Source organism: Capricornis sumatraensis, chromosome 9 (assembly GCF_032405125.1).
Source record: "Capricornis sumatraensis isolate serow.1 chromosome 9, serow.2, whole genome shotgun sequence".
In the NCBI taxonomy this organism is placed as follows: Eukaryota; Metazoa; Chordata; class Mammalia; order Artiodactyla; family Bovidae; genus Capricornis; species Capricornis sumatraensis.
The window spans coordinates 7,593,983-7,613,821 of record NC_091077.1 but is presented as its reverse complement, the minus strand read 5'-3'; the positions used below and the strand labels follow the sequence as shown (position 1 = coordinate 7,613,821).

The 19,839-nt window shown below is 50.4% G+C and overlaps 1 protein-coding gene across 1 annotated transcript; it reads right to left on the bottom strand.

The window, feature by feature from the left end:
* Positions 1-1,913: 1,913 nt before the first annotated feature.
* Positions 1,914-18,757, bottom strand: PLVAP (plasmalemma vesicle associated protein). The gene is made up of 6 exons (XM_068980487.1): positions 18,322-18,757; positions 10,716-10,812; positions 9,884-10,596; positions 7,912-7,972; positions 7,697-7,778; positions 1,914-2,531 (listed from the first exon to the last, which is right to left on the bottom strand). Exons 1-6 carry the CDS (start codon positions 18,688-18,690, stop codon positions 2,525-2,527), a joined length of 1,329 nt encoding a protein of 442 aa, XP_068836588.1. The 5' UTR covers positions 18,691-18,757; the 3' UTR covers positions 1,914-2,524.
* Between the last annotated feature and the right edge of the window lie 1,082 nt (positions 18,758-19,839).

Genomic DNA, 19,839 nt, shown 5'->3' with positions numbered 1-19,839 from the left:
TGTTTCCTGGAGTTTTTGCTTCTCGGGGACAAAGTGCTAGGAATGGGGTTGCAGAATCAAAGGATTTGCATGTCTTCACTTTCCATCCCCCACCCCGCCCACCGTCACTCCACAGTTTGTGGGATTTTAGTTCCCCGATTAGGGACTGAACCTGGACTCTTGGCAGTGAAACCAAGAAGTCCTAACCACTGGACTGCCTGGGAATTCCCTGTCTTCACTGTTATTAAATATCATTAAACTTATTTCCAAAAGGGCCAGTATGCGATGGGCATTTCTACCAGTCCTGTAGGAAAATGCCCTTTTTTCTACATCTTCACAAGCAGTAGGGATTATGGCTTTTTATTCTTTTCCTTCCCCCCACCCCAGTCTAATTGGTATGATGTGATTTCCCTGGGTCCCTCTAATGTGCAAAATTTCCCTGGCCTGCTACTTATTTAGTGATCAGTGAGTTGAAGTGCTCCCAAACTGGACACTGATGCCCTTTCTAACACCTACCTTCCCACCAAAAATCCCCTCCAAAAAACAAATGCCTGGGACTTCTGTGAAATTGTTCTGGAATAAGGAGTTCTTGCAAAACAGGCTACGGTTCCTCAGTTATTATCTGTACCTGGGGAAATCTTTGCAAACCTACCAAAAACAAAAGCTACAGGTAGACAATCTGCTTTTTCAGAAACCAATTTGTATTTATTGAAGAAACTGCCTTAAAAATTTATTTACTCTGACTGCACCGGTTCTTTGTTGCTACACACGGGCTCTCTCGAGTTAGGCAAGCGGGGGCCACCCTGTCTTTGCAGTGTGCGTGGTGGCTCCTCTTGTGCGGGAGCACGGGTTCTAGGGTGCTCGGGCTCAGTAGCTGTGGTGCTTAGGCTTAGTTGCTCCACAGCATGTGGGATCTTCCCCGACCAGGGATCGAACCTGTGTCCCCTGCCTTGGCAGGCAGCTTCTTAATCACTGGGCCACCAAAGAAGTCCAAGAAACTGCTTTTTAAATATAGGTATGTATATGTATAGCTGAGATCACTGTGCTGTACACCTGAAACTTTCACAACATTATAAATCAACTGTGTGTGTCGTGTGTTCAGTGGCTCAATCGTGTCCGCCTCTTTGCCACCCCACAGATGCCAGAGCGTCTCTGTCCATGGGATTCTGCTGGCAAGAATACCAGAGTGGGCTGCCATTTCCTCCTCCGGAGGATCTTCCCTACCCAGGGATCGAATCCTTGTCTTCTGCATTGCAGGCGATTCTTTACTGCTGAGCCACCAGGAGAAGCCCCAGTCAACTACACTACAATAAAAAATGAACAAGAAATAAGCTGCTTTTTCAATTTCTGCTTAAAAAAATTTTTTTAATCTATTTTAAAGAAGCAGTAAATTCATATTATTGCTGTCATAATGTGGGGCTTTGTAGGCATTTCATACAACCCTTATTGATTATATGATTTTGCCATTTCTCTTCACATATAGAGATGCCTCAAGCTTCCCTGTTGGCTCAGTGGTAAAGAATCTGCCTGCAACGCAAGAGCCGCAGGAGATGTGGGTTTGATCCCTGGGTCCGGAAGATCCCCTGGAGGAAGGCCTGGCAACCCACTCCAGTATGCTTCCTGGAGAATCCCAAGGACAGAGGAGCCTGGCGCAGGCTAGAGTCGGACACCACTGAAGTGACTTGGCGTGCACATGGGCACGGAGATGGCCTGCGTCTTGAGGGAAGCTGGTGTCCACCCATGTTTGTTCCAGGTTGAAGGGTCTTCTGTTCTGGGGATTCTGGGGATGCTGGGGATGGGGTTTTGCGACTTGCATCTTAATCCTAGTTCTTTGGCCACTCAGAGCCCGTTGGTGCCTTTTCAAAGCAGAAATCATGACTCACTTAGGAGACTTTGAAGGGTTTCGATAACATTTATTTAGTGCTACTAACATTTATACGGGCCACAGGCAGGACTGGGTGAGGGGAAGAAAGGATGAAGGGGCAGCCCCCTCTTGGGCTCTGAGGGGGCCCCTGGATCAGAGACATTCCCTCTCCAGGGGGGCCTAGAAACTCTCAGGAGAGGACGACGGTGAATGTCTTCCTGTTCTCACTTCCTCAGACCTGGAGCACTACAATGCTCTAAACAAGCGGGATACGATGGGTGCCTTGGCCTGGGTGCACGAAGGGGTGTGACTTTGGGCAAGGGCTAGGCAGAGAGTGCGTGTGTGATGCCGCCATGCATCTCCGTGATGTCATTGCCTTGTCTCTGTGTGACGTCACCAAGCTGTCCACATGATGTCAGAGCATCTGTGATGTCGTCACGGTGCTTAAGAGCGAGGGATTGTGTGGTGTGGGTGTGAGTCTGTGTGAGAGTATTAGGCCGTGCAGGGAGGGTGTGGGCGAGGGTGAGCAGAGGACGCAGGCCCAGGGTGCCCACTTTGGTGTGTGTGAGGGAGGTCATCTGACGCCACCCTGGCTGTGTCTCATGCTGCGGGCGTCTCGCTGCACCTGGTCTCCAGACAGGTGAGTCGGGCCACCCTCGGTCAGCGGGGCCTGGAGCCTCCTCAGCCACTGGAGCAGAAAGGAGATGGGAATACAATAGTCGGTCAGGCAGATAGCAGGACAAACCTTGCCTGGGCCTGCCTCTTACCTTGGGCCCCTTCTTGCTCCCAAGAACCCTAGGGGTCTTCCTGGTGTCAGCCACAAACTGGCACTTGCCACAGCACTGCCATCTACCTCTGCAAGGATTAAACCACGTGCTGCTGCAGCTGCTGACCTCCAACACCCCCTGAAGGAGCTCAGAGGAGAAGGCAGAAATGAGGCACTCTGTGCTCCAGGAAGCTGGCAGGACAGGTCTTTAATAGTTACATATTCTCAGGAGCTAATTTTATGAGCCCAATTCTTGTGCCTTTTCATATCTAGAAAAGCGCTAAAATCCTTCATGGTGACAACTGTTTCTCGTGACTAGCAGAAGCTTTCTACAGAAAAGAGATGTGCTTGATCTCATGTACTCCCCTTTTGCCAAAATCACATATATACCGTCTCCTCCTTATTTCTTCGGAGCCGTTGCTCAGAGTTATCTGAGCTTCTGTCTCCTGAGCTGCAGCCCTCACATGGCCCCCGATAAAACTTAACTTGCATTTAACTTTGTACATTTTTTTTAGTCGACACCAGTATCAACCTCCCCTTAGATTTCATCTTGTTGAACCTCTGTGGGACTGAGGTATGTGCCTGTCCATTATACAGCTGAAGAGACTGAGGTTCAGAGAGGCCACCTCCTGGTTTCTGCTGCAGTCTGTCTGGCTCTCCCCTTTGCTCCCTAAGGGCCTGAGATCCTGGGAGTTCATCCAAAGGCCCTGCTGCCCCAGTCTGCCCTCCACCCCGAACCCCCGACTCCCCAGGCAGGGCCTTAGTTTCCTTCTTTTGTCCGTACAGAACTGACCTAGAACCAGCACCTCACTCATTCCCAGGAAAGTTCTTCTAGAGAGCCTGCCCCTTTACACAGGCTCCCCTGGCTCCTCTGCACCCTCAGGACAAAGACAGCTCTTTTTAAAGCCAAATCTTCTATACCTGGCATTCAAGGCTCCACCCACTCTGCCCCCAACTCCCAGACCTCCCCACTGGGGAATCGAAACCTGTCCAAGCATCACCCAAATTCTCAGAGCCATCCCTTCAACTCTGCCTCTCCGCCTTGCCTCTGCAGGAGCGGTCACACTGTCTGGAATGCCCTTCCCCCTCCTTGGTCTGGCAAAGTTTCTCGTGAGGGGTCAGAGGTTGACGCGGAGGCTGTTTCCTGATGGGGGAGGTGGGGGCCTCAGCCAAGTCCTGCTTCCGTTGGCCCCCTCCCTTCCTTCCCCGGCTCTTCCCTGGGGCCCCCACAGCCTCACGTTCGTAGATTCCACACCCCGCACCCCCGCCACCCCCAACCCCGTCCCACAACCAGCTCCAGCCTCTGTCCTTCACCAGGATCCACTGGCTTTGAGCCAGCCCTGACAGAGATCAGACATCTTTAACTACTCCTGCTCGCCAGCCTGCAAGGGAGGGTCGTCCCTGGCCCATTTTCTAAGCCCCACTGCTCACCTGGACCAGGGCTGTCGGCTTCACCCTGGTCCCAGGTTCATGCCTTCACCCCGTAGAACAGCAATCAGAAAGAGCCTGTGAACACCTGAGTCGGGTCATGCCCTCTGCTGTTCACAGCCCCTCGCAGGGCTCCCAAAGTCCTCATTGCTGCCCCAAGGCCCTGCCTGATCTGTCCTGCCATCACCCTGACCTCACCTCCTCCCACTCCTCGCTCCATCACTCCACTCCAGCCACACCTAACTCCTCACTCAAACTCACCAGGCATGGATGGTCCTGCCTCGGGACCTTTGCACAGTCTGCCTCACTGCCTGGGGCACTCTGCAGGGAATCCCTTCCTGGCTCCTCCCTCACGGTTAGTTCTCTGCTAAAGTATCACTCCTCAGCGAAGCCCGCCCTGACCCCTGGTGGAAAATTCCAACCTCTTCAAGCTCCCTCGTCCCTTTTCTGTCTCACTCATTACCAAGGGGCCCTGTCATAGCTCATTCATCTGGTCTGTTATCCATCTCCCCTACTAGACTGGCAGTCATACAGGGGGTGGGAATTTGAATATCTATGCCTTATTCTTCCCTGTGTCCTTCGCACCTAATAGCTGCTCAAGAAATATGGGTTGAACGATAAAACGAATCATCATAGTGATGGTAGTGAACTTGAATTGACACTTGCTGTCTGCCTGGCTCACAGTCAGGGCTGAAGTTCCAACTTCAACCTTCCACACTGTGACTTTCTTCATCTTCAACCACAGAGGCCCTAAACCAACATTTACTTAATATTTGTCTTTATGTCCATTGTGTGTTTTTTTAATTATATAAATTGATCTCCAAAGGAAGCTCAGTCTTACTAAGTTGAGGAAAGCTGGAATATTTGGCTTCTCTGGTGGCTCAGATGGTAAAGCATCTGCTTGCAATTTAGGAGACCCAGGTTCGAGCCCTGGGTCAGGAAGATCCTCTGGAGAAGGGAATGGCAACCCATTCCAGTATTCTTACCTGGAGAATTCTGTGGACAGAGGAGCCTGGTGGGCTATAGTCTATGCGTTCGCAAAAACAGTCAGACACAACTGAGAAACTGACACTTTCAGCACTTTTTGCCACTAATAGAAAACCACATAACAATGTTCAGTTAAGAAGCATGACCTAGTTCTCAAGCCCAGCCATGGCGCAGGCCTGGATGTTCCCTCCCTCTGTGAGCACAGGCAAGCTGCAAGGATCTGGGATGCATGGGGGTGATTTAGCAACAGCACAGACTTTCTGGAGGCCCAGAAGGCATAAGAGTGGAAAAGCAATCAACAGTCTTCACCATGGGATGGGTGATTTGAAGCCTGCCTTGAATCTACCTCCTTATTGGGTGCCTGTAAAATTCAGATGTTACAACTCAGTCATTCACAGCTTGTCCAGTGAGTAACTGGATGAACTGGGACTCAAACCCAGAGCTGAAGACTCCAGCCTGACCGTCCCTGGCCCCTCTCTCAGAGGGAAGCAAATCAAGCCGGAGCTGTGAGCCAGAGGCTCTTCCTGTGATCCTGCAGAGAGAAGCAGGAGGGGCCAGGCTTAAGCACACATTGTTTCCTCAGAGGGGAGGGGGGTGGGGTGTGTCACTTGGGGTAAACAATGTCAAGAGCTTCCCCATTCTCAGCTGGGACCCAGACACGCTTGGACGGTGAGCCTGGCTCCAGCCCTGAGTTGCTGACGCATGACCCAGGGCTGATCACTTCCCTGGGGCCTCAGTTACCTCCTCTGAGAAATGGGGATAATAATAGAACCTCCTTCCTTGCCATGATGGCTTCAGGCCAAGATGGAGAGAGGAAAGCTCTGTTTGTTCAAAAAGCGGGGTCAAACTCTAGTCAAAGAGTGAGGGGACCCGTTCTGCAAGGGGGGTGAGCTCCCCGCCAGGGGCAGTATGTAAGAAGAGACACAGTGAAGATGGAGCTGGGTGCGGAGAACTCTGGAGAGTTAGTGACAGACTTTTGGAAGTCCTTTGGATCCTATGGGCTGCGTTTAGCACCCTGGGGCTGAAACAGATCTAGCTTGACAGTAGCTGCCTGGCAAAACCTTGGACAGCACAGGCTTTGGAGTCAGAGGGATCTGAAAAAAATCCCAGACGCTCCTCTGAGCCTCAGGTCATAAACTGCAAATGGAAAGCCAATCTTTGACTCCTAGGTCAGCAGTGTGGTCCTGAAAGGGGGGTGTAGCAGCAACCCTGGTGGGAGCATGGGGTGTTCTAGGGGCCGTGGCCTGAGTCACCCTCCCCATGACGCACAGGCTGTTGTCCAAAGGGTGACTGGGCTCGGGGGGGGGGGGTGGGGGGGGGTGGGCGGTGACGGGGGCAAAAGCATGGAGGTATGACCTGATCATGTGCCAGACACCCTTGATGCTCCCCACCGAGGCTCTGGGCCCCTTGTCCCAGCCAGTTGTGGACAGCACTTTATGGCTGGCCAAGTATTTTCATGCCCTTAACCTCAGTCAGAGTGTGCGTGTGAGCGCTCAGTTGCTCAGTCACGTCCAACTCTTTTGTGACCCCACGAACTATAGCCAGCCAGGCTCCTCTGTCCATGGAATTTTCCAGACAAGCATACTGGAGTGGGTTACCATTTCCTACTCCAGGGGATCTTCCCGACCCAGAGACAGAGCCTGTATCTCTTGCACCTCCTCCATTGGCAGGCGGGTTCTTTACCACTGCAACACCTGGGAAGATGATTTCAGAGACCCTCACCCCCCGACAATTTTGACAATTTCGTAGAGTTGGAAAGCGTGGCTCAGAAGGGTGGAGTGAGAGGCCCAGGGTCACCCTCAGACACTGCTCTCCCTCCTACCCTTCCTGGGCTACGTTCACTTCTGCTACCCTTGTCTGGCCACAAGGCTTTCGCCCCGGCAGTTCTTGCCACCTGCAGGGACTGTTCCCCTTGCCGTCCCCCAGGTCGGCTCCTGTCCGCCTTCCAGCTCAAAGATCCCTTCCTTCACTGAGGCTCTCCCTTGCCTGTCTGGAGTCTGATCGCCTAGGTTCACGTCCCAGCTCTGACTGTGTTATCTGGGGCATGACACACACGCCCTCCACGCCTCATTTGCTTCCTCCAGAATGTGGGGGTAACAGTAGCTCACCCACGGGTTAGGATTCTGAAGACTAAACGAGTTAAATGGGCGGAGTGCTTAGGACTATGCCAAGATTACAGTAAGCACCCAATCACGGCGGGTTTGGTGACTCTTCTTACCCTGCCTCCTTCATTGTCCCTCTGGCCCAATATTCAGAGGCTTTTCATGAATGAAACTGTGTGTCTTGGTCACAGCTCTGACCCTGGGCCCAGCATGAAGTGTTAGTCACTCAGTCGTGTCCAACTCTTTGCAACCCCATGGACTGTAGCCCACCAGGCTCTTCTGTCCATGGGATTCTCTAGGCAAGAATACTAGAGTGGGTTACCATTCCCTTCTCCAAGGGATCTTCCCGACCCAGGATTTGAACCTGAGTCTCCTGCATTGCAGGCAGATTCTTTACCATCTGAGCCACAAGGGAAGCCAAATGTGCCAGCACAGGGCCTGGTATACAGCAAGTGCTCAATTAAGGAAACAAAAAGTGTGATATGAGCCCCCACCGCATCCCAGTCCTGTACCCAGCCTTGCTCACACCCTGAGACTGCCCCATCAGCCTGAGACAGCGCAGAGCCTCACCTGGCTGAGACCAAGACGTTGCTGGCCGGGGCCCGCTGGGAATCCAGGATCCTTCTCTTGAATTCCTCCAGGCTAGCTGGGTCTGCCGAAAGAAGGAGGGGTCAGGCCTAACTGGGTGCCTTGGTAGCCCTGCCTCCAGGGCTAGGGATGGGCTGGCAATCCGGGATACAAGGTGGAATCCGCCCCCCGTCTTGGCTCTGCCCTCTGTCACTCACCGATAGGTGGAGGGTTGTGGGCAGGGGCTGCAGGTCTTGGCCCAGGAATCGTCAACTGCGACTGTGGGAAAAAGAATGAAGGGAGGCTGGTGGAGGCCAGCACCCGCAAGCACAAGTCCTAGGGAGTTTCCTGCCTTTCTGCACTCTTAGAGACTTGAGGTCCTTCCAGGGCAGAGAAACCGACAGATACCCATGGAAGAAGGACGGATATATAATCACCTGCAGCCATCTGCCCTGAAATGACTGGGAGCTCCCCAGAGACCCCATTCTGCAGGGGTCCTGCCTTGGCCTCCACTACAGCCTCAGTGCCGCCCTGACTCCGACCCATGGCCCCAGCTGAGCCTACCCGGCCAACCCCCTGTCCCAGACCGAAGCTGACCCGCTCTGCAGACCAGCGGGACTCCTGCCCTCAAGGCCATCAAACAGCCCTAAAGGAGCTCCTCCAAACCTAAGATCCAACCAGTCCTGAACTCAGTTACCTAAAGCTGGGTCCTAACTTGAAAACAGGACCTCCCTTAGAATCAAATCCAATCTCAGTGACAGATCTGGTCTATTACTTTACGTCTAACTCTGACCATAACCCATCCCCTAGACCCAGCCACTATGAAAAATCTGCTCCACAACTTTATTCCCTGAGACCCAACCCTGTATTCCCCTATGACTACCCATAAATACTTTCCCAATACTACACTCAACCTCATCTCTACCTTAGACCTCAGCCTCTACCTGAGTTAGAATTCTAACCAACCTCAGCCCAAGATCAGTAGCCACCCAGCTTCTACACTAGACCCAACTCTGACCCTCACTGGAACCCTGGTATATCCCTGCTCTAATTCAAGATCACCTAATCCTTCCCTTCAAATATATCCCAACACCAACCCAACTCAGCCCCAACCAACCACCCTAAACTCAACTCAGTCTCGACTCCTAACCCATGGTCAATTCCAGCCCCAGTCTTAATGCCCATAAGTGCTGAATCTACCCTTAGCCCCAAACTTCTAATCATCTCTAGCCCCACCAACCGCCTATAGCAACCTAAGCCTCACCTCCAGCCTTACCTCAATGCAATCCCCAAACCACTGAAATCCTTGATTCGCTCTTCACTTGACCTAGGCACAATGACCACTCTGCATGAAACCTCTGACCCAACTTTTAACCTTTCCTCACAACCCACATTCCAAACGCAACCTAATTCTAAGACTAATGAGATTCTACTCGCAACCCTTACCTTAACCGAAATCAACTCTAGACACAGGAGTCACCAGTGATTCACCTCGCTCCAACTCTAAACACAAGTTCAGCACCCACATCAAGCCTTTCCTGTGACCTGCCTTAACCCTCACGCTAACCCCAGTGCCACTCCCAGTCCTTAATCCAGCACCCTCTGATCCTTCAGCTCAACTCAAATCCATCCCAACCCTGACACCAACACTGAATGAGTCCCTAATTCTAACCCTAAGCCAATTTTGAGGCCCACCGCCTTCCTAAACTCAACCCCAATCCTTATCTCTTTCTTAATATCATTCCCAATCCAAACTGCACCGCAGTCCTAATGCCAATAAAATCCTGTGCCAAACATGATCATAACCCTAAAGCCATTCTAGACTCATGGGCACCCATGTGTGGTCCCAGCCTCAAGTCTAAATCCACCCTCAATGTCTCAACTGTGTCCCAAAGAAATCACAGTTCTAGGTTCGCCCCTCACTCAACCTTCACCTGATGGACACCTCCAACTCCAGTCTTAGCCCCATCCCCTTTCTCAGTGCTGATACACTTTCTAAGCTCTGCCTCAATCCTAACATCAGTGAAACTCTCAAGAGAGTCCTAACAAACCCAATCTACACCGGGAAGCCAACCTCAAAAAGAAGTTCAAAAAAAAAAGCCAAGTTCAAACCCAAGTTCAACATCACCATCAACTTGGCCTCCAGACCCGTCCCTCCAGTGCAGCCAGAATCTAGGGCCCCCTACCCACCTTTGCTGTGATACAGGTCTCCAGGGCTGAGCTTTTGACTGCCAACTGTAACTTAAGGTGCTCGGCCTCCCGCTTCTTCTCCTCCAGCTCCTTGACCAGCCTGTCCCGTTCCTTCTGCAGTGCCACCTTCTCCTCCAGGGCCAGCTGGGTCTGGCGGGCACATTCTGCCTGGAGCTTGACAACCTGGGCCTGCGCCTCCTTCTCCACCTTCTCCTTGGCCTCCTGACTGGCGTGCAGGCTCTGCTCGACCTCCAGTTTCTGGCGCTGGAGTTTCTCGTTCTCGAGGGTCACGCTGTCGATGCCAGCCCGCAAACTCCGGGCCAGCTCTTCCACCTTGGAGGTCATGATGGAGGGCAGGCTGTCGCAGGCCCTCTGGATGGCGGGCAGTTCCGAGCCGAGGGGGTGGTACAAGTTGAAGCCCAGGGTACTGAGGGTGCGCGGGATGATGGAGTCCCTCCAGAGGTTTCGCACATCCGTCTCAAACTTGTTCTTGTCCAGAGAGAGGCAGAAGGCCTGCACCTTCCGCAGCCGGTCCTCAGCCAGCTGCCGTTCCTGCTGCTGCTGGTCCCGGGCTTTGCTGCACTCGGCCAGCTGTTCCTCTACCACTCGCTTGCCCACTGTCAGGCCGTCCTTGTCTTTGGTACATACCAGCTTCTCCTTTGCCAGCTCCACCTCCAGTGTCTTGGCTTTCTGGGTCAGCGAGAGGGCCAAAGCTAGGGGTATAGGACCAGAAGACTCAGGAAGGTCGGGAGTTGCCAAGACACTGGCTGGGGAATCTTGCCACCTTGCGCTCCACGGCCCGTAACCCCGACTCCAACCCTCACCCACTCACCATCGCAGCTCCTGTTAGCTTCCTTGAGGTGTTCTTGGCACTGCTTCTCACTCAAGATGATGGCAGCCATATATCGCTGGTTGTTGATGTAAATCACCTGCCAGGTGGGACGCAAGACAGAGCTCAGTGTCCAGCACCTGTGGGGCCCCTGCCCCCAGGTCCACCCAGACCCCTGGGACGGGGGACCCAGATCTGTCAGCCAGGTGGTCTGTGTTGGCACAGCTCACAAGGGCAATAGCTTCTTCATAGGGGATGCTGGTCTGATCTTCAAGAGTTGTTACAATTATAGACAATGATAGACATTCATAAAAAAGAATGAAATTTTGCCATAAGTACCAACACAGACGGACTTGAAGGGCACCTGTGACAAAGACCAACACTGTATGGTATCACCGATAGGCAGAATCTAAAAAACACGACAAACTAGTGACTATAACAAACCAAAAGCTGACTCACAGACGCAGAGAGCAAACTAGTGGTTACCAGTGGGGAGAGGGAAGAGGGAAAGGCCAATATAGGAGTTGGAAATGTTTTTTAAACGGGTTATTATGGGATTATATGAAATCATGTGTGTGAAACTTTTGAAAATTGTAAAACATTATAGAATATAAAGAACCTCTCATTCAAAAAAAAAAAAGGTTAAAAAAAATTCCACCCTTTCCCCTAGGCATTCTAGTCAACTAGGGAAAAAAAAAAAAGTTTTATGATTAATACTATTTGGCAATTACATAGTGATGCATTTTATAACCTGGAGCAATCTTGAAAACATTTACAGCCAATCAAAAATAGACGTTTAAGGGCTTCCCTGGTGGTTCAGTGGTAAAGAATTCGGCTGCCAGTACAGGGAAGATGGGTTCAACCCCTGGAAGACCCCAAATGCCAAGGGACAACTGAGCCTGCATGTCCCAACCACTGATGCCTGCATGCCCAGAGCCTGCGCTCTGCAACAAGGGAGACCACTGCAATGAGAAGCCCATGGACTGCCCAGAGACTGCCTGCGTGCAGCACCAAGACCCGGCACAGCCATAAAATAAGTAAATAAATGTCTTAAAAAAGAAAAAAAAAGATTTTCAACATGGATGCTAGTATGGGCTGGATTGTGTCCCCTACCCCAGGTTTCCATGTCAAAGTCGTAATCCTCAGGACCTCAGAATGTAAATTATTTTGCAGACAGGATCTTTAAAGAGGTGGTTGAATTAAGATGAGGTCATTAGGGTGGGCCTTAATCCGCAATGACTGCGGTTCCTATAGGAGGAAACCTGGACACCCAGACATGCACAGACGTGACATGAAGACACAGGGAGAAGGCAGCTGTCTGCAAGCTGGGGAGAGAGGCACGCAACGGCTCCCTCCCTGACGGTCCTGTGCTTAGTCACTTTAGCTGTGTCCAACTCTTCGTGACCCTATGACCTGTAGCCCACCAGGCTCCTCTGTCCATGGAATTCTCCAGGCAAGAATACTGGAGCGGGTTGCCACGCCCTTCTCCAGGGGATCTTCCTGACCCAGGGATTGAACCCAGATCTCCCTCATTGCAGGCAGCTTCTTTACCTTTTGAGCTACTTGGGAAGTCCTAGAAGGAAACAATTCTGCCTATATCTTGATCCTGCGCTTTGCGAAAATAAATTTCTGTTATTTAAGCCACCTGATTTGTGGTACTTTGTTAGGACATTCCTAGCAAACTAATACAGGTGACAAGATTATTTCACGGGAAAGATGATTCTTTTCAACAAATGGTGCTGGCACAACTGGACGGTCACATACCAAGGAATAAATTTGCACCCTAACTCACACCATATACAAAAATTAGCTCAAAACGTATCGAAGACCTAAATGTAAGGGCATAAATGAAAAAATTCCATAGAAGAAAACTTAGGTGTTAACTCTGCACGAGTTTGAATTTGGCAGTGCTTTCTTTCCTTTTCTTTTTAAAAAATATTCATTTGGCTGTGCCGGGTCTTAGTTGCATCATGTGGGTTTTTTTAGTAGCAGCATGTGGGATCTAGTTCCCCTACTAGGGATTGAACCCAGGCCCCCTGCATTGGGAGCTTGGAGTCTTAGCCACTCAACTAGCAGGGAAGTCCCAGCAATGTTTTCTTAGGTATGATACTAAAACCACAAGCACCCAAAGAGAAAACAGCTAAATAGGACTTCACCAAGATTAAAAACTTTTGTGCCTCAGGGGACAACATCAAGAAAGGGGAGAAAAACTCATAGATGGGAGAAATACTTGCAAATCATGTGTCTGATGATGAGACTAGTAACCAGAAAATATAAAAGCAAACTGTTTAGAAATTAATAATAAAAAGCAAGCCAATTGCAAAACAGACCTAGCATCTGAATAGACATTGTTCCGGAGAAGACATACAAAATGCCAACCAACACATCAACAAATTTTCACCATCTTTAGCAGGAAATGCAAATAAAAACCATGATAAGATATCACCTCAGAATGATATAGAATGGCCATGAATAAAACAGAAAAGAAGGGACAAGTGTTGCTGCAGATTTGGAGAAACAGAATTCTCAGTCGGTATCGGTGGAACTGTAAAAATAATGGAGCCACAGTGGAAAACAGTCTGGCAGTTTTCCAAAAAGCTAAACCTAGAATTACACCGCTGTTGTTCCATCACTTAGTTCTGTCTGACTTTTTGCAACCCCATGGACGGCAGCATGCCAGGCTTCCCTGTCCTTCACCATCTCCCAGAGTTTGCTCAAATGCATGTCCATTGAATCCGTGATGCCATCCGACCATCTTGTCCTCTGTTGTTCCCTTCTCCTCCTGCCTTCAACCTTTCCCAGCATCAGGGTCTTTTCCAATGAATTGGCTCTTTGCATCAGGTGGTCAAAGTATTGAGGCTTCAGCTTCAGCATCAGTTCATCTAATGAGTAACCAGGGTTGATTTCCTTTAGGATTGACTGGTTGGCTCTCCTTGCAGTCCAAGGGACTCTCAAGAGTCTTCTCCAGAACCACAGTTCAAAATCATCAGTTCTTCAGTGCTCAGCCTTCTTTATGGTCCAATGCTCACATTCGTACATGACTACTGGAAAAACCATAGCTTTGACTATACAGATCTTTGTTGGCAAAGTAATATCTCTGCCTTTTAATACTCAGTCTAGGTTTGTCATAGCTTTTCCTCCAAGAAGCAAGCGTCTTTTAATTTAGTGGCTGCAGTCACCATCTGCAGTGATTTTGGAGCCCAAGAAAATAAAGTCTGTCACTGTTTCCATTGTTTCCCCATCTATTTTCCATAGAATTACACTATGACCCAGCAATTCTAGGTCTAGGTATATACACCTGAGAGCAATGGAAGTCTATGTTCACACAGAAACTTGTACACAAATATTCACAGCAGCAGTAGACACAGAATCCATAAGGTAGAAACAACGCAAGTGTCTCAGCAGATGAATGGATAAAGCGTGACCCAGCCACCCAGTGGAATGTTATTCTGCCACAAAAAAGGAATGAAGCTCTGACACCCGTGGTAACGTGGATGAACCTTGAAACATCACTCTGAGTGTGAGAAGTCAGACACTAAAGGTTATATAGTGCCCGCTTCTGTTTGAATGAAATATCTGGAATAAGTAAACCCACAGAAATAGAAAGCAGATATGCAGCTGCTGGGGGCGGGGGAGGGAAGTGACTGCTGATACACCTTCTTTTGGGGGTAAGGAAATGTTCTAAATCAAACTGTACCGATGGCTACCCAACTCTGTGAGTGTACTAAAAATCATTGTTATGTACATTTTTTTCTTTCCTCTACATTTTTTTTGGTTATGTACGCTTTAAATGGGTCAATTGTATGGCTTGTGCATTATATTTTATTTTATTTTTTTGTTTTTGTTTTTGTTTTGTATTTTTGTTTTGTTTTTTTTTGTGTGTGTGTGTGTGCATTACATTTTAACTTTACAAAGTTTTATAAATAACTTTTCTTTATAAACAAAGGGCGTGCCTTGCAAACTTGGAAGCAGAAGCCTCTGTAGAAACATGACAAGTAAAGGTAGGAGGGGGGTGAAGAAGGTTGGCTTTTCTCTCGCCTTCCTCCTTTCGGAGGCTGACCCTGCGCTAATGAGCTGGGGGTGGGGGAGAACAAAAGGAGCTCTGGGGGTACTGCCCTCGTGGTCCAGTGGCTGAGATTCTGCCCTCCCAGTGCAGGGGGCCAAGGTTTGTTCCCTGGTCAGGCAACTAGATCCCACATGCCACAGCTAAAGAACATGCAGGCCACAATGAAGATGGAAAACGCCATGTGCCACAGCTAAGGCCCCACGCAGCCAAATTAATTCATTGCTTTAAAAAAGAAAAGAGGGCTCTGGAAGTGCTGTTTTCAAAAGCTTTAACTACAGAAAGGCAAGATCTAAGGGTGTAAGTTGGATCCAAAGATGAAGTGAGAAAGAGGTTTTCTTCCAGTTGAAGGAAGTGGCTCCCCAAAATACAAAAGTTCTGTTTCTGTATAGGGTCCCAGATGCCAAGACGATGAGAAGAATGACATGTACTTAGAACTAATGCAATCTGATGGAGAAGGAAATGACAACCCACTCCAGTATCTTGCCTGGGAAACCTCATGGACAGAGGGGTCTGGCGGGCTACAGTCCACAGGGTTACAAAGAGTCGGGCTCGACTTAGTAGCTAAACAACAATCTGACAAAACAAAAAAGTACCTTCTCTTGTTAGGGAGTGTTCAGGTACATCTTTCTGAAGCAAGTCAGGAGTCCCTCCCTCACTTTCTAGCAGCTGCCCTGAACTAAGAGGAAAAGAACTCACTGATTAGTCAACATGGATTAACAATCTGAAGCGTTTTCTGGAATATTTGTTAGGACATAAAGCCAGGAAGTGCTTAAAGACTACTGGAGTTACGTCAAAAAGACACAGGAGCCAGAATGCAGGATGCCTAGTGGCCTATTTCAGAATAATTTGACCATCAAAGAGATTATTACATACTGTATAGCACCGGGAGCTATCTTTAATATCCTATAATAAACTGCAATGGAGAAAGTAGGAAAAAGAATATATTAATATACACATATGTGTAACTGAATCACTTTGCTGTATAATAGGTATTAACACAACATGTAAACGAACTGTACTTCAATAAAATAAACTTTTTAAAAGATATTTTTACAAATTCTAAATACAGAAAATTCTGGGACTTCTCTGGCGGTCCGGTGGCTAAGACTCGCAACAGTCACACATGTGGGGCTGCCGTGGCAAGGGTGGGGGCCCTTCCCCAGCATTAGCACTGACTTTCTGGGGATACTTGGAGAAAATCCTGAGGGGTTCCAGGCCAGAAGAATTTGTCAATCTAAAGGGGGAAAAAAGCTATGGTTTTCAAATTCAAAGTTGTGAAGATCCAGATTCTTAGATTTCTAATATTCTATGATGGGAGCATCTGGGATTCAAAGATGTGCCAGTCTATAACTTTACGATAAAAAAATAAACCAACAAAAAAAGGAACTTCCCTGGTGGCCCAGAGGCTAAGACTCCACACTTCCACTGCAAGGGGCGCAGATTCAATCCCTGGTTAGGGATCTCAGACCCCTGGGGTCGTGCTCAGTCGGGTCCGACTCTCTGTGACCCTGTGGACTGTAGCCGCCCAGGCTCCTCTGTCCATGGGATTCTCCAGGCAAGAATACCGAAGTGGGTTGCCATGCCCTCCTCCAGGGGATCTTCTCCACCCAGGGATCAAATCTGCATTTCTTGCATTGCGGGTGGATTCTTCACCACGGGGAGGCCCCAAGATCCCCGTGCAGTGGGACCAAAACAAAACAAAAAAGGAAAACAGAAGAAGAAAAAACAAAGCTATAAAACTTTACGATCCTGCGATTCCTAACAGTTCCTGGGCCGGAAGGCCATCTGTGTCCTGAAAGATCCAGATGAGCCAATGGAACGAAGAAGACGGAGGGGGCTTCCCTGGCCTGGGGGGCTCTTGGGCGGGTACATGGTCCTGCCCTGAGGTCTGAGGAGGGCCTTGCCTCATGAAGGGTTCTGAGGGGGGACTCACCCCATTCTGGGGGTCTGAGGGGGACCTGCCCTCCCCTGGGGTATGAGACGGGGAGACACCACCTTGACTGGGCAGTTTCATGGGGTGGGGCACACACATCCTTCCTGCCCAGGGGCAAGGACTGGGTAGTTTGAAGCCCCAGAAAAGACGTTTTCTTCCCATTTGGGGCTGTCCCCTGCCCCAAGCAGCCCAGAGACCTGCTGTGGGGGAAAGCGAGGCTGTCCCCTTATCCCCTAGCAAACTTCCCTTTCCCTGCTCACCCCAGCTCTCACCCCATTCCAGCCAAAGCCTGAAGAGGCGTCCTTATTCTCAGTGTCTGCTGGGAGCTGGACCTCCCCAGAGGAACTGCGTGTGAGAGAGACCCCAGGGGATCTTGTTGAGTGAGTTTGACAGGAGCTGAGGGTGTGAAATGGGAGATAGTCTCCACAAGACCCAGGGGTAACTGTTTCTGCTCACTTGCCTTTCCCTTCGCCAGGGGATCTTTCCAACCCAGGGATCTAACCCAAGTCTCCCTCATTGCAGGCAGATTCTTTACCGGCTGAGCCACAAGGGAAGCGCCGTTTCTGCTTCCCTGACTCCCCAGAACCACTTCCTGTCTTCAGTTCAGTTCAGTCCAGTCGCTCAGTCGAGTCTGACTCTGCAGCACATCAGGCTTCCCTGTCCATCACCAACTCCCTGAGCTTAATCAAACTCATGTCCACTGAGTGGGTGATGCCATCCAACCATCTCATCCTCTGTCGTCCCCTTTTCCTCCTGCCTTCAAGCTTTCCCAGTATCAGGGTCTTTTCCAGTGAGTCACTTCTTCACATCAGGTGGCCATTTCCCCTCTGCAAAAGGGTTTTAAAGCTTCTCCCTATCTCCTGGCATTCAGTGACAAAATAACATTTCCAACATCCCGCCTCAGGCAGACCTGGGCCATTCATACTAATTATGAAGAACTCAACTTTCGTGGTTTATTAAGTCAGCTCTTATTTGCAGCTAGTGTATGCCAGCACCTTCTGGGTGCTGTATACATATTAAGTATGTATATAGCATCTATGTCTGGTAACAGACTGGATGCCCAGTTCAACTTGAATTCCAGATAGACCACAAATCATTTTTTTTCAGTCTAAGTATGTCCCAAATACTCTGCAAGAAGATCAAACCAGTCAGTCCTAAGGGAAATCAGCTCTGAGTATTCATTGGAAAGATTGATGCTGAAGCTCCAATACTTTGGCCACTGGATGCCAAGAGCCAACTCATTGGAAAAAACCCCGATGTTGGGAAAGATTGACGGGAAAAGGAGAACGGGGCCGCAGAGGATAAGACGGTTAGATAACGTCACCGACTCAAGAGACTTGAGTTTGAGGAAACTCCGGGAGATAGTGAAGGACGGAGGAGCCTGGTGTGCTGCAGTCTATGGGGCTGCAGAATCAGACATGACTTAGTGACTGAACACAGCAACAAAGTCCCAAATATTGCATGAGATATGGAACAAAATACGCATCACTTCTCTACACGGGCTTGTCACGCAAAATATCCCCGTCTTCATGGATGAGGAAAGTGAAGCTCAGAGAGGTGAGGTGACCAGCCTGGGGTCCCCAGGGTGAGTGTCTAGCTTGCGGTCTTACCCGATCGGCCTGGCACTGGCGGAAGCTGGCATTGATTCGGTCCAAGTCTCGGCGGGCGTTTAGCATCATCTGATTGATGGCATCCCTGGCGCGGGCGGTGAGGTTGAGCTCCTTGGACAGGTTGGCCTGGGAAGCTGTGAGCCCCACCACCTGGCCATACAGGCCGTCGGCCCGGCGCTCGGTGGCCTGCAGGTTGGACTCAGTACTCACGTGCACATTGCCGTAGACCATGAAGAGGACGAGGCCAAGGATGATGAGGAATTGGATGAGCGAGACGAAGAGGAAAAAATAGCGCAGATAGTACCAGCAGCCCCTGGAGCTGCTCCCGGCCCGTGAATAGGGGCTCCCGTGCTCCATCGCCAAGCCCATCTCCTCCCAGCGTCTGCCCCGTGTACCAGCGCTGCTCGGCTGGCTGGGCTGCTCAGGGTGGTGGCTGCTGCCCCTTCTAGACCTTGCCACGGCGGGGGGGAGGGGGAAGTGTTTATATTACTCCTCTTAATACTTCCTCTGCCTGGCTCCTTCCTGGCCAGCAGGAAATGGGGGCTGTGGGTTATCACAACACTCCCACCCCGGGCTGTGAAGGGAAGAGGGGAGGGCACCAAGGCACGTCTGGCCTCTCTGATTAACTACGGGTGGGGCACCGGCTGGAGTGGCCAGGCATCCTTGGTCTTACTGAGCCTCAGTTTCCCCTTCTGCCCTTGCTCTGTACCCAGAGCTGTTCTCAGCTGCGTGTGACGTCTTTTCAACATCCCCCTTGTGTGGAAGACACAGACAAGCAGGGAGGAGAAAGGACTGTTTTGGTGGGGGCGGGCGTTGAGTCTCACTCTGGTCATTCACAGAGCTGGCCTTAACTCCCCTTGGAGAGGGCTGGCTACAGATGTGTGCCCACTCAAGGGACAGTGCTGCTACAGGAGCTGAATTGTGCAGAGCGCGTTGCCAAGGGCCAGGCACACACAGCACTCAGTAATGGGCGCAGCTCACCGAGGGCTGATCCATGGATGGTGGTGGCGGGGGCTCCGCAGGCTATCATCACACCGGCTTACATGCCTGGCTCATGTAGGCATGTAGTAAGCGGAAGCAGCAGTGAACCTGGGGCCAGTGTGAGTTCCCAGGATGGGTTTCTCACGTCTGAGGCTCAGTTCCCCCTTCTGCATGGTGCCAGGCCCCAGGGTGGGGGAGGGGGCTGGGAGAAAAGATTTGCCAGTTGCTATTATAACACTACCACTTTCTGTTTGAAACCTCATTTTCCAGCTCTGTGAGATGGTGAATGGGAAGCACAAGATAGTGGGGGTCGAACTTCACTGTGGGAAGGGATTTAGGGACCAAGGAGCAAAGGATTCTGGGTATGCCCTCCTGCGCAACCCTCCCCCTGCCAACAGGCACTCTAGGTAAGCCTCCTCTGTAGGTGACATCAGAACCCCTCCCCAAGAGGAGCGTTGAGAGGTCTTCAGTCTTGGGAAGACAGAGTGGGACTCAGACCCTAGCCCCAGGGGGTCAAGCTGATAGGAGGGAGCGGCA

Bases quoted from the DNA above. Each gene is read 5' to 3' on its own strand.
- PLVAP (XM_068980487.1), bottom strand. From the start codon at position 18,690: ATGGGCTTGGCGATGGAGCACGGGAGCCCCTATTCACGGGCCGGGAGC. The intron at 10,813-18,321 runs GTAAGACCGCAA...CCCACCTGGCAG, and splicing joins GCCAGTGCCAGGCCGATCGG to GTGATTTACATCAACAACCA. The intron at 10,597-10,715 runs GTGAGTGGGTGA...CTATACCCCTAG, and splicing joins AGCTAACAGGAGCTGCGATG to CTTTGGCCCTCTCGCTGACC.